Raw genomic sequence first — 14,681 nt, forward strand, 5'->3', positions numbered from 1 at the left:
CGGTATCAAAATCGAGTTTTGTTTATCCGGTTAACTAATATTCATGATATACATGAGAGAAGGACTTTTCCATAAATTCACTTCCTTATCATCTCCACAGTAAACTATGCAAGCACTAGTACATGTACGTCACTCAATTGATACAAAGATCTGCTATTATCAACTGACATTTTAAACAGGTTTTAATTTGTAAACATACATATGTAGAATTTAAGTTTAATAAGGTTCAGTACATCTATAGTAGTTAACGTGGTATAGAGTTATGCCTAGCATTGAACTTTATGGAACATATCTTGGAAGAAATAAAGACTCAAAATAACTGGTCTAAAATTGGTTTCATGTGATATCAAGCAATCAATCAGTCAATCAGTCCAAAAATAAAAAGAGTTTTCTTAATCATCCTTACCTGATGCATCATTTGAATCATAGCGAGCTTGGAACCCTCGACCTGCAATAGAACCATCAGTACTGAAGACCACTCTCATGGTATTTCCACTTGAAGAGATCATATCAGGAGTGTCTGAACCACATAGGGTATTCAGCAATGGAGAATTATCAGCTAAACCATTGTATACCTGTAAGAAAGGAACAAACCACATAGGGTATTCAGTAATGGAGAGTTATCAGCTAAACCATTGTATACCTGTAAGAAAGGAACAAACCACATAGGGTATTCAGAAATGGACAGTTATCAGCTAAACCATTGTATACCTGTAAGAAAGGAACAAACCACATAGGGTATTCAGAAATGGACAGTTATCAGCTAAACCATTGTATACCTGTAAGAAAGGAACAAACCACATAGGGTATTCAGTAATGGACAGTTATCCGCTAAACCATTGTATACCTGTAAGAAAGGAACAAACCACATAGGGTATTCAGTAATGGACAGTTATCAGCTAAACCATTGTATACCTGTAAGAAAGAAACAAACCACATAGGGTATTCAGAAATGGACAGTTATCAGCTAAACCATTGTATACCTGTAAGAAAGGAACAAACCACATAGGGTATTCAGTAATGGACAGTTATCAGCTAAACCATTGTATACCTGTAAGAAAGGAACAAACCACATAGGGTATTCAGTAATGGAGAGTTATCCGCTAAACCATTGTAATGTATACCTGTAAGAAAGGAACAAACCATATAGGATATACAGCATTAGAGAGTTATAATTTAAACCATTGTATACCTCTAAGAAAGGAACAAACAACACAGGGGATTTAGCATTGAATAGCTATCGGCGAAACCACTGTACACATGTATGAAAGTAACAATGATATACGATAGCAATAAACATGGTTTATTACAAATGATGAAATAATAAATGCACTAGCATGAACATAAAAGTTGTCACCAATATAATTATAAAGCTCTTTTAATTAATCCATGCATTCAGAATGAGTCAATTTTTCATCCAGTCCCATCCAAATTTCCAACAATATTGTGTATCATTCAAGTATAAAAGTAAATCTTTTACTTTACCAATCTTTATTTATCTTAAATCGAATGCAACAACTAATAACAATTGAATGTAAACCTACCTTAACTGAGTCATAGGTACAGCCTGTAGCATCTTCAATATCAAAGTCATCAAAGTAAAGATTAATAAGATGACCAGTTTGAACAGTAATACGCCACTCACAAATCCTGGAGTGTGTGTATTCATTAGGATAGCTAGGTGATGAGAAAGACCCTGTAGCTGATACCAAGTCTCCTCCACATTCTGAATAAAAAAAATATCAAAATCAAATAACAATACGACCAATTCTGTTTATTTTAACTATAGTTTGAATAATCGACCAAGTGGAAGCAATATTTGAGATCAAGGGTTTGTTGCGGAGAGGGTTGAAATCACATCTACCTCTAAAAATCATATGCAACTTGATTTACAACCAATCAGAAGTCTACATTTCCCATTTTTCTTTCTTTTCAGAATTGTCTTAATATGCTAAACTATTTGTAAGAAATTTAAGAACATATAAAGCATGCATTGTTTATGTCTCCTAATTCAAACTTTGCTTAAATGAAACAAATATCTCACAAAGCATTTTAGTTGGCATATTTGCCTATAAGCTATCTGAAGACAAAGAAAGTTCCACCTGAAATATACTTTAATCCCAATCATATGAAAGAGCTTAATATGCTCTTTCATTTGATACCAAATTCGTCATGGTAGTATTTATATTTCTGAAGATATAGTAAATTTTTACGATGTTTGGCAAGCAAACAAATTTCACTGAATTCCATGGGTGTATGTAAACTTTCGGCCTAAACTGTATATTCATGTGCTCATTTTACATGTATTAATGTGATTTTGTTATCAGTATGGGGTTAATTATACAAGCAGTTGTGCTTCCTTTGACCCTTCCACATGTGAAATATATTTTAATGTTAATAATTTGTATATATAATTTTAATTGTGGAAATAAAGGTGAATTTAGATTTGAATTTTCATTCAATAGCAAGGTCATAATACATAATCATACATGTACAACTACATATTTATATTATACTTAATGATCTAGGCCAGTATGACTTTACATGTAAAATTATAAAATGTTGGAGGTAACAAAATGACAACAAGTGGAATGCCTCTGGCCGTCTCACCTGCATCACGCGATTCAATATAGCAGCAGTGCTGATTTTGAAAACTACTATAACTCGCACAAGATGTTCAGTGATACTTGGTTACTCTTATTTCCACGTTTTATGAACTAGACCAATACACTTATAGAGATATGATGGCAATTCAACAAATACCCCCAACGTGGCCAAAGTTCTTTGACCTTACATGACCTTTGACCTTGATCATGTGACCTGAAACTCGCACAGGATGTTCAGTGATACTTGATTACTATTATGTCCAAGTTTTATGAACTAGACCAACACACTTTCAAATTTATGGCTGTAATTCAACAAATACCCCAATTTGGCCAAAGTTCATTGACCCTAAATGACCTTTGACCTTGATCATGTGACCTGAAACTTGCACAGGATGTTCAGTAATACTTGATTACTATTATGTCCAAGTTTCATGAATCAGATCCATAAACTTTCAAAGTTATGATGGTAATTCAACAGATACCCCCAATTCGGCCAAAGTTCATTGACCCTAAATGACCTTTGACCTTGGTCATGTGACGTGAAACTCATGCAGGATGTTCAGTGATACTTGATTAACCTTATGTATAAGTTTCATGAACTAGGTCCATATATTTTCTAAGTTATGATGACATTTCAAAAACTTAACCTTAGGTTAAGATTTTGATGTTGATTCCCCCAACATGGTCTAAGTTCATTGACCCTAAATGACCTTTGACCTTGGTCATGTGACATGAAACTCAGGCAGGATGTTCAGTAATACTTGATTAACCTTATGGCCAAGTTTCATGAACTAGGTCCATATACTTTCTAAGTTATGCTGTCATTTCAAAAACTTAACCTCAGGTTAAGATTTGGTGTTGACGCCGCCGCCGCCGTCGGAAAAGCGGCGCCTATAGTCTCACTCTGCTATGCAGGTGAGACAAAAACCATTTAACCCTAAAAAGATTAGGCTATTTGAGATAAATTGAGGACAGGGAGGGGGGAGGGCTGCCAATCGTGCAATTGCACCAAAATGTGGCATGCACATTCTTTACCACATACTACAAGCCAGTTTGAAATTTAAAAATCTGAAAATAATTATTTTTCATTTATTATGAAATATGCAAATTTATTTGTGAAAGACATTATTAGTATATTTAACACTCAAATTCACTTCAAATTTTCTTTTTTTTTTCCGGATGTCATGAATACAATCTGGAAACAAACTCTTCTTCTTCTCCTTCTTTCAGACTAAGTGCTGCTTCAAGGTAAGGAAGATAAATGCACTGGTTGTGTGTGTATGTGTGGAACTTTTCACATACTGTTACTGGGAACCGGTGTGTTGGCTCAGTTGGTAAAGCGTCCGTCTCACAACTGGTAGGTCAGGGTTCAAACCCGACTGCGTCAGACCAAAAGATGTTAAAAGATGGGAGTTGCTGCTACTCTGTTTGGCGTTCAACAACTAAAGCAGGGCGCGACAAACCCGCTTGCCCAGGGCAAGTGAAAATGACGTGCGGGCAAGCACTTCTCAAAGTCAATTGCCCCATCGGGCAAATGGTTGTTGCCTCTTTTTTCTGTACCGTACCACGTTTTCCATAAATAATCCAAAATCCACACTCAAAATCATGAATAAGCCTTAAAAAATAGCGAGTAGCGCAGTTTCGAATTCCGAAGTTCCGTTATTTTTTCTGTACCACGTATTTCCATACACATGGTACCAGGTATGAAAAAAAATCAACGCAACGGCCGGGACACAGTTGCATGTAGTATAGGGGTCCATTATGACTACAAACATGTGCAATTTCTAATGCACATTTTCCCCCATCCGATATCACAATTCTGTGATAAAATAATTCAAATTACACAGGAAATAAATCACAGAGTCTAGTAACCTCGCATTGGTGAGTTGTCATTCGGCTTTGCTTTTCAAAACGGCCTACATGTATTAACATCCAAAATAACTTGCCGTATTTGTTAATTATAACTTAGAATTCATTTGTTTCCCTTTTTGAGGGGATGAGGTAAATATCAGACAATAAATCATCAAACAAAGCTCCATCTATTTTACAAGGCCAGCGGGAGGCTCACACACGTACGCATACTAGCTAGCCAGTCTGAGCTCTGTCTCTCTGCCAGAGCTCTGGAGGACAATTCGCTCAGTAAAGGCCTCAATGATGGTGATTTTCTGTTTCAGACAGAGTTTATATTTTGGGTATATCATTCAAAACTGCCAATAGAGTTTGATGATTTCTTCATTGTCATGTATATTTAAGTTATTAATGAATACATTCTCACCGAATTTAGACTCCCCCATAGAGAAATGCAATTTTCGTAGAAGTCTGCGTTTTCAAAGAACTTCAGAAAAAGTTAGGGTATGTGGGCCTTTATTACATGGCCGAGTACAGGTTATTGTACTGGAATAGGCAAAGTAGAAATTAGATATTGAATTCATTTATATCCAAGTTCAACTCACAGTCACACCCACACAAACACACACACACCCAAGATTCTAAGCATGAAAAAAATAACTTAAAAATCAAACAATATTATCATTAAACAATGTTAGTAATAATTCATTAGTAATTTAACAGGTATTCCTCAAAATACAAAAAAGTAGCATGTGAAAACATGTAGATAAAAATTATTGACCAAGTGCAACATCATAAAATGATGAAGAAAAGACTTGATGGTTTCCAACTAATTTCTTTTTTAAAATCAAGGAAATATGGAAAATAAATTACCATTTCATGGATTTCAAGATGCAAAATGTGAAATTTTAGCCACTCCACTTTTGATGATAAAACCTTTTTCCGAGTCAATAAAGAGCTGAACATTTTTCACTGGCTTTCTTTATAGTTTCCAACTCCATGTAAATGAAAGCAATTCTAAGGAAATATGGTAAGCAGGTAACCATTTCGTGGATTTAAAGATGCAAAATATGAAATTTTAGGAACTTTTGGTTAAGGTTTTTTTTTTTAACCTCAAATGCCCATAAAATAGCGTTTTTTTTTTCTCCAAAATAAACGTAAAGACTCAGGCCTACGTTGCTAAAAATATCCTTTTCAATGCGTGTTCTTTTATACTGTACATGATTCTCAATTGCTGTTATTTTGTAGGACCTTAACAAAAATAAGAGTAGTGCCGTCATAATGAAAAAATTCAAAAAAAAATTGGGCAAGCAGTTTTTTATATTGGGCAAGCAAATTTTTTCATGTGACGAAAATTTTGTTTGTAGAGGCCTGACTAAAGGGATAGAGCCTCGTCGATCTAGCGCTGCACAGCGGCTGTCGGGCCCACGCTCAATTGGGCAAAACAAATTTTCGGAGTATTTCATTTCTGATGTCTATTTTCGAACAATAAAATATGGATTTTTTTTCTTCTCTTTTCTACATAATAAATCAAGCTCTTGTTCTTGTGGTGCACATGTGTATTAAAGAAAAGCATTCTTATTTCTGGTGTTTACATGTACTTCTAAATCCCATTTAAAATGGCCTTGAAGGCATCAACAGAGGGGTAATGGGCTGGATCCTGTCGGAGGTTCTTGGGAAGAAGGAAGAAACATAGGCCTGACTGCTGTAATGGGGTATCCTCAATCGAGACAACAGGTCGTGTGGTCCAGTGGTTAGAGCATTGGACTCATAATCGCAAGACTGTGAGTTCGAATCCCTACTCTGCCATTGCCTCCACTTTGATAAAAAGGCCCGAGAGTGATATCTGTCGTCTATAAGGTCAGCCAACATGGCTGATGAACCTTGACGTAAAATGTTTCCTTGATAATTGGTTATACACCAGCATGGAATTTACCAGCAAAACGCTGTCCTGCCATGTTCCTACGAGAGTTACCATAAACAGAAACAGAGATCTCTGGGCCTGTATTCTGAAGTCCTTCATAACTTAAACCATGGTCTATAGTTCAGATCTAACTATGGGGAGCCAAATGTGACACAGATCTCCATAAATAAATATCAATTTATCATATTTGGCACTCAAATCATACATATAATCTTCAATGATACTAGTACAGGTCACAGTAAACTCAAATGCAGCATAAAGTGCAAAAAAATGTTTGATGTTTATAGCTTCCCTTAATTTTTGCCCAGACGAGACCATAGGCTGAGTTAAACCGGAGTTAAAAACTTGCCTTGATATTCTTATTGCATCCTTGTTCATCCTCTCCACTGAGTTCACACTTCACTGTCCCATCACAAATCTCATCCTCCAGATAACAATGGTTAGAGTGTGAACATGGGATTGTATCGTTACTTGTACACACTGGAAATAAAGTCTAGATGTCAAATACTAACTTACCGCATCCCTGTTCATCCTCTCCACTGCGTTCACACTGCACTGTCCCATCACAAATCTCATCCTCTAGATAACAATGGTTAGACCTGGAGCATGGGGTTGCATTATAACTTTCACACTCTGGTAAAAAAACAGGATGAAATATAAAATTGAATACGATTTATATTGCATGTGCATAATTATGATTTTTCTAAAGTAAGAATGGCTTCTTTAATGTCAACTTCATGAAAGAAGCCAAGAAGTTTAAAGAAAACTTAACCCTAACTAGGCCGGGCTTTTTTGGCTGTTCTGTGGCCGGGGGGGGGGGGGGGGGGGGTTGATTCAACCCCCCCTGAGATCTCTGCCGCCGATCACACGAGCGCTGCAAAAATTTGCATGCTGGTAGTGTGCGATGTAATCTACAAGGCTGTATGGTAAAATTTTCCAAAATAATGAGATTTTATTTTATATGAATTAATTATGCTAATTTATGCATAAATCATACTTTTTGCTCTAATTCACTAAATAAAGCTCCTGGAATGCTAATTTTTGGTAAGAATATTCTTTGTAGCATTCTTAACAATGGCAATTTAAAAAAACTTTGGTTTGGAAATCAATTTCTTATGTATTTTATTGTTTTATGAATTTCCTATGTATTTCTTTGTTTTTCAACCTTTTGTTTTTCTTTGTTTTTTTCACCAGATTTATTGCACAACCTTTTTGAAGCATAATTATGCTAAAATCAATTGCTTTCAGCTGTTTAAAGTAAAAATAATCATATCTTTATGAATAAGACGAGAAAACTCAATTTGCATTGACTTTGTACACAAAATCACGTTTTGGAACAATTTTTGGTCTGACATGCACTTACAAAATGTTGCGTAATTTCAAAACCGCGTACCCGGGCGTCGTAAATTTGGTCTCAAAAGATGCGCGAGACTTAAAAGTATAAACTCTGCGAGTGGCGCGGTCAAAAAATTTCGCGCGGCGGAATGATCTCAGAAAATGTTGAGGGGAGGGGGGTTGATTCAACCCCCCCCCTGGCCATTTTAGGGTTAAGGGGGTAATCAATCTGAGAAGAATAAAATGAGAGGATCAATATAAAAGAAGCTGTATCAATTTCCTTTACAATCTAAAAGATTTATGAAAGTTTGAAAAGTCTTGATGTACTTATGTTTGAGATCCTCAAAGTGGCAAACACTTTATACTTTTCACAATCTTGTGAAAAAGAATAGGAGAAACAAAGTGGAAAATCCTTAATTTGAAATTCATTTTCAAATGTACGTAACTACACTAGCACTTGTCCTAACTTTTGGTTTCAGCCCTTTAACAACATTCTTTTGCTTTTTGTCCTTCAGAACCTTGACCATACATATCCACATGCATACTAGGTTTTTTTTTATCTAAATGACCACATTCATGTGCAAACATTAGAATTTCAAAGGTAAAAGAAAGTAGTTTAGCAACCAATTATTTCATGAGAAAGCCTGAAAAATCAAAGTCAATTACCACCATATTATCACAGATCTACATGTAGATCTGGTACATTGATATCAATTCAGATCAGGAAATCTTAACTGAAAATCGATAATTCAGATGATCTCCAACACAAAGAGGCATATGTGGGAAAGTGTATTAATATTGTTTGGAAAAATACAAAACATTTTTTAATTCCATGCTTATTTTTCTCAATTCTCAGCAATTACACAATTCTTTTCCACATTCATATAGCACTATTTTTTTTATTTATACATACATGTACAGACATTTGGGTGGTGATTTTATTGGATTCTGTTCAATCTCGTCTTGAGATTGTTACCAGAACTGGTATTCATCTTCAAATGCTGACTTACCGAATGCACTGACTCGGACCAACATTTCAATCCCTTCTTCTGGAGCCTTTTCAAGCAAGATGTAAGCCTCGTTCCCAGGTGATGTTTGATACACTGGATTTGGATTCGCTACGTATCCTGATCCATTGGTGTAAGCCAATACAATGCCGTTGTCGTAGAAAGCCTAAGAAATCGATGTGAATTTGATCACAGAAGAAAAGTATTGATATATAAAATGTTTCGATGGAGATATATTACCTACCCAAATTGAACACTACAGCTTACGTATGAGCAAGAGCAGGAAAATCAAATCTACATTAGTTCTTGACTTCTTTATTAGCCATTCACTATAAGAAGTCTCAACTATTTGTGAAAAGATTTGAACATATTGATGTTCTATCAAGCAGACATTTTCACGGTAACATCAACAATTGTGAAAAGATGAAAAATCTCTCCTTCTTAGTCTAAACTGTTGATTGTAGATGTCTCTGAAAAAATGTAAGTGATTCAATATACCTTGGCCATCATCAGGTTAGAACTAGAAATGCCACTGAAGGTTCTAAATATCACCCACTCAATGGGCCTTCTGTAGGTATATATACAGAATGAAAATAGCCGTTTTGCTCGTTTGCGACAGTGTTCCTAACAAAAGAAAGGGATTGGAACTTTGCTATTCCCCGCTCTAAGACCAATGTGTGTACCAAGTCTCATGACCATTGGGGAAAAAAAATGAGAAAGAAGATCAACAGTGCTGGTAAATATTCATCAATAATAATAATAGGTGGATTTATAAAGCGCTTTTTGCCTGAGGATACAAAGCGCTGCTATTATCACCCCAAGGCCCCATCTTACAAAGAGTTACGATTGATCCAATCAATTGTAACTCTAAGGAAATCCATCAGTGTCATAATTATTTTTCTACAGGAAATGTGCTAAAAGTCCTTTGTAAACAAATGAGAACACATCGAACTGTCAAGAAATAAATGAATTTATGGATGTACATTCATATCTAGGAAAAATTTTGAGCAAACATGCATTGTATATGTTGACTTTGCTGGCTTTCCATAGTTGCGATTGATCGGATCAATCGCAACTCTTTGTAAGACGGGACCCTGATTTAGCTTTGCTGCCATATAGGCGATGAAGCATTCAAGAAATTTCTTCCTACCGGGTACCACCTCACCAACGTGGATGAATTTCTTGCTGAAGGAAGACACGCCACGGCTGGGAATCGAACCCACATCCCTCAGATTGAAAGACGAGAGTCATAACCACTACACCACCCCCCCCCCTCACAAATTGATGTCATTGCAATATTTGATATTTGATTTTAGTACTTGTCGATTATTGCCAGCAAAATACAGAGCTGCCAAGTTGTATTTTGCATTTCCAGTATTCTTATCCCCCAAAATCAGTATTTTGACCAAAAAAAATATGCAGACCTGCCAACCTCTGGGAATGAAAAACTGTATTCTGTGATAAAAAAATGTATTTTTCCCCAAAAAAGTGTATTTCATAATAAAATGCTTGGCGCACTCGCTCATCCCGGCGCTCAAGCTGCATGCAAGCTAAAATGCGCACTGCTCTTGCAGATGAAAAAAAAAACATTAAAACATTTGTATATCTTCACCCTGGTTTTAACAAAATGATTGAAAAAAAAACAAGTTACCTGAAATTACATTGATCTAATAACCACATTTGTGTACGTTTTACGAAATAGAGACATATAGAGATTATTTTTCTCAATAAATTAAGATAAATTAAATAAAAAAATAATTTTTTTTTACAAAATAACATATTTTTCAAAGAAAAAACGTACTGCCGTATTTCGGTTGCAAAAACGTACTAAATACGGCTAGAACATACTGGTTGGCAGGTCTGAAAATATTGCCAATAAGAGGATATATCACCAAGTCTGAAATTCAATTCATTTGATATGTTCATCATGAACTGCAAGTCCTTGAAAGCAGGGGAGGGGGGAAACAGCATTTTGGTTTACTCAATCAACAATATTTGGTCATCTTGTGTAACCATTATCAAATACACACTATTCTTTAATTATTTTCAATATTGCAATATTCAATATTCTATATTTACCTCAATGGGGTCTAGTCCACTACCAACAGATACAGTAGATTGAGTCCCATCGAATACAACTCTAATGACTTCAATCAGTAGATGTGAGTCTGGTGGGCTTGATATCTTGTATAATTGATAGTCACTGGACGTATTGACATCCCTTGTAGGATAAGAATCGGGGTTTCTCAATATCTTATACTCATTAAATGGAACCATTATTTCATCTGCAAAAAGAAAGTAACAAGATGTAAGAAATCAGACCCAAATCTAGCAAGGTATTTTGAATCAGGGATTTAAAACCAGGCATTATGCGGATCTCATGGTCAGATTATGACTACCCATGAGGGAAATACAAAATAAATTTCTTAACCCTTCGCGATATTTCCGAAACGGAAAAAACTTATTTCTTTGAAGTCTCGCGCAACTTTTGAGACCAAATTCGCGAAATAAGGGTAAAGCATCGCGATGCCACATGACATTTTATGAGACAAAGTCATGCCGAAAATGGCTAATTTTTATACTTTCTGTCCAAAAACTATGGGAGTTAAATTTATGAAAGGATGATTATTTTTCATTTAAATTGGTCTGCTTAATTAATTTAGAGTTTAATTTAGTTTTTAAATGGTGTGTAGTAATTTCTATTGGAAAAAAACATGAAAAAACAAAGAAATACATAAGAAATTCTAAAAAACAAGGAAATACATAAAGAAAAAATTGGCTTTCGCAATTTTTCTTTGCAGAAACCTTTAAATTTGATGACAAAGATGACATCTGGAAAAAAAGAGGAAAGTTCGAAGTGAAATTGGGTGTTAAATATGAAAATAATGTTTTTAACGAATAAATCTGCATATTTTATTCATTATAAATAAAAAATAATTATTTTCAGAAATATACTGGCTTGTAGTTCATGTGGTAAATAATGAGCGTGCCAAATTTTAGCGTGAATGGCGTCCGAGATCAGAAGGGGGGGGGGGGCCATCATGGCCATCCCCAGTCTTCAATACATCTCAAAATTAATAGCCCGGTCCTTTTAGGGTTAAACCACATGAACTTTTATATTGCCCTTGGTCAAAACAAGGACAATTTGATATTAATAATAATAACTTTACTTACTCAGCACTTAATACCTACTTTATCAGAAGTCTGTAAGGACTCTACAGTATGTGGCAGAATAATTACCCTGCCTTTACCACAGCATAATATTCATACACTCATCCTTCGTGAAATTTGTCATTTTCATATCATGCCACTGTATTAAATTAACAGTCCTTACTATTCATATTCCCAGCTAATCAAACCAAAGCGCGAACTGATAATTACCTGCTATACTCTACAGTATAGCAGCATAATTACCCTGACTTTACCACAGCATAATAATATTACACTCATCCTCGAGGAAACTTGTCACTTTCATATCACGCCCCTGTATTAATTCATAAGTCCTTACCATTTACATTCCCAGCTAATCAAACAAAAGCGCAAACTGATAATTACCTGCTATACTCTACAGTACAGCAGCTTAATTACCCTGCCTTTACCACAGCATAATAATATTACACTCATCCTCGAGGAAACTTGTCACTTTCATATCACGCCCCTGTATTAAATCATAAGTCCTTACTATTTATATTCCCAGCTAATCAAACCAAAGCGCAAACTGATAATTACCCGCTGTATAAGAGACCATATACAAGATCTCTCTACAGTGCGTCCCATAAAAAAAGGAACCGAGATTTATCGATGATTTATCATAACTTAATCACAAATACAATAGACAAGTGACCTACCATTGTAAAGCTTCGAATCTCCTCTTTCATCTGAAATTACTCAGATTATTTCTCATTCACGCATGAATTGAGGTATCAAATTAAAGTGCAGATATTGAATTTTTTTTAAATTGTGAGTTTTCTTTGAAACCCAGATACAGCCCGCCAAGTGACTTTTTGGTATCCCCTCTTCAAATTGTTTTTGCTCACTTATGCCTGAATGAGAAATAATTTGAGTAATTTCAGATGAAAGAAGAGATTCTAAGCTTTACAATGGTAGGTCACTTGTCTATTGTATTTGTGATTAAGTTATGATAAATCTCGGTTTCTTTTTATCTGGGACGCACTGTATTTCGTCGAATGGCAAGGAGAGCGAGATGGGGGGGTGTATGAAGCGGGGAGAGGAGGGAGAGGGAGAGTGGGGAAAAAGATGGGAGGGGTGAAAGATAGGCTACTTACCCGTTATTTGAGAAACCAAACACACTTCCTCAGCTTCATCTCCTCCAGCCACCCTACAATCAGGCACAAAGTCACAGATCAGTGTCTCGTCAATACAAACACTATCTGGCCAAGGGCATCCAAATTGACCATCTGGACAGAATACTGTAACACATGAAAAAAAACCCACTCTATTATAAGAAATTTCCTCAACTAGAATATGGGCTATACCTACTTCTCCTAATCCATATAGCTGCCAACCTTGTGCACCCACCCCCCCCCCAAAAAAAAAAAAACATAAATGGCAAAAAAAACATCGACATTTTCAGTAACCCACTGAATGATTTCACTAGAACACATGTTTTCCATAGACTCCATCCCACATATATGTGACCTACAGTACCAACTACATGTAATAAGTCGCCAGGTAAGGTTCTCTGTCAATAGCCAAAATACATGTAGTAATTTAATCTCCAAAATTCAAAAAAAATAAATAAAATTTATCTGAAAGAGCAATTCTTCTTCTTCATACTGTGAAAATTTGAAGTCTTGAAGTAAAAAAAAAAGAAAAGATACAAGAGTTTCTTTGACACTACTTTTTCGGACTGCTTGGAAGTTTCACTGAGATTACACAGTATGCACATCTCATGCTTGAGTGAACCCCAAACTTCAAACCTCATTTTCTTCTGATTATTTAGCTCTTGCTGAATTTCCTCTGCATTCAATCAAGTACCTGTAATGGTTATTGTTGGTCAATTTAAACATATTATATATCATTTTTAAGGCTTGGGAAATGAATTTTCCAGCTCAATAAAGATCTCAATATTCATTTTGGTCGACTTATTGTTGGTTTTGGGGTGGCAGGTCACCTATTTGGGTTCAGTCTCCTATGGGTTAAAATCCACTCATGGGTGCCATCTTTCCTACCTGGACAATTTCTTTCATCCTCTCCTTCGTTGCAATCTTCATATGTATCACAAACCCATTCAGGATCATAAACACAGTCAAAGAAGGAACCAGATGGACATTCAAAGCAGGTAGCTGCAACAACACAAACAAAAAAAGGAAAATAAATTGGAATGTAATCTGAAAGTTGGCACTCTATTTAAATGAGCAAATGCATGGATCAAATACTTGAACATAGTACTGTATCTCAAAACCCGTACTTAGTTGCTGCGTGTCCGGACAATCTATTTCAAACGGCCATTTGGAAAAATTAACAAGCAAAATTACATAAATTTTTAGTGCAATTTAAAGCGGCCTGCCATTGACAAATCATGGGGAAATTGAATCATTACAAAATTTGCAAAAGGCCAATCGCAATTGACTTGCATAATATAATCCATCCATCATGAGAGCCCGTCAGACTAATGCGATAAAAGTTCAAACAGCACAAATTTGACCGAACTCCTGATCGTTATTTACTTCAGGTTGTTGCAGTTCTCGTTTCCAACAATCCAAATTCCTAGACTCTTAGCAGGTCTCTTGATCGCTAAACCAAAATAAATATCATCTGTGAAGTTACATGTTTCAAAGTGAAAACATGCAGTTTACTTCTGGTTGGTTAGTCTGCTATCTATTGCTCTCCTATATTAGACCTCCCAGACATGCTGGCGTCTATTACATAACACCCCAGGCATGCAGCCGAGTGAATCCCTTCTCTGTTCTGAGATTGGCCTTGATTTCCACATGATTT

At 35.7% G+C, this 14,681-nt stretch overlaps 1 protein-coding gene across 1 annotated transcript in view; it reads right to left on the reverse strand.

The window, feature by feature from the left end:
* LOC129267057 (uncharacterized) overlaps window positions 1-14,681 on the reverse strand; it is a 113,722-nt gene that overhangs the window by 77,478 nt on the left and 21,563 nt on the right. The window contains exons 11-17 of the mRNA XM_064103736.1: window positions 13,913-14,026; window positions 13,007-13,150; window positions 10,800-11,005; window positions 8,724-8,886; window positions 6,895-7,011; window positions 1,545-1,726; window positions 407-575 (exon numbers count right to left, since the gene is read on the reverse strand). Coding sequence (XP_063959806.1) covers window positions 407-575; window positions 1,545-1,726; window positions 6,895-7,011; window positions 8,724-8,886; window positions 10,800-11,005; window positions 13,007-13,150; window positions 13,913-14,026 — 1,095 coding nt within the window. The remainder of the gene's footprint in view (window positions 1-406; window positions 576-1,544; window positions 1,727-6,894; window positions 7,012-8,723; window positions 8,887-10,799; window positions 11,006-13,006; window positions 13,151-13,912; window positions 14,027-14,681) is intronic.

Source organism: Lytechinus pictus, chromosome 8 (genome assembly GCF_037042905.1).
Source record: "Lytechinus pictus isolate F3 Inbred chromosome 8, Lp3.0, whole genome shotgun sequence".
In the NCBI taxonomy this organism is placed as follows: domain Eukaryota; kingdom Metazoa; phylum Echinodermata; class Echinoidea; order Temnopleuroida; family Toxopneustidae; genus Lytechinus; species Lytechinus pictus.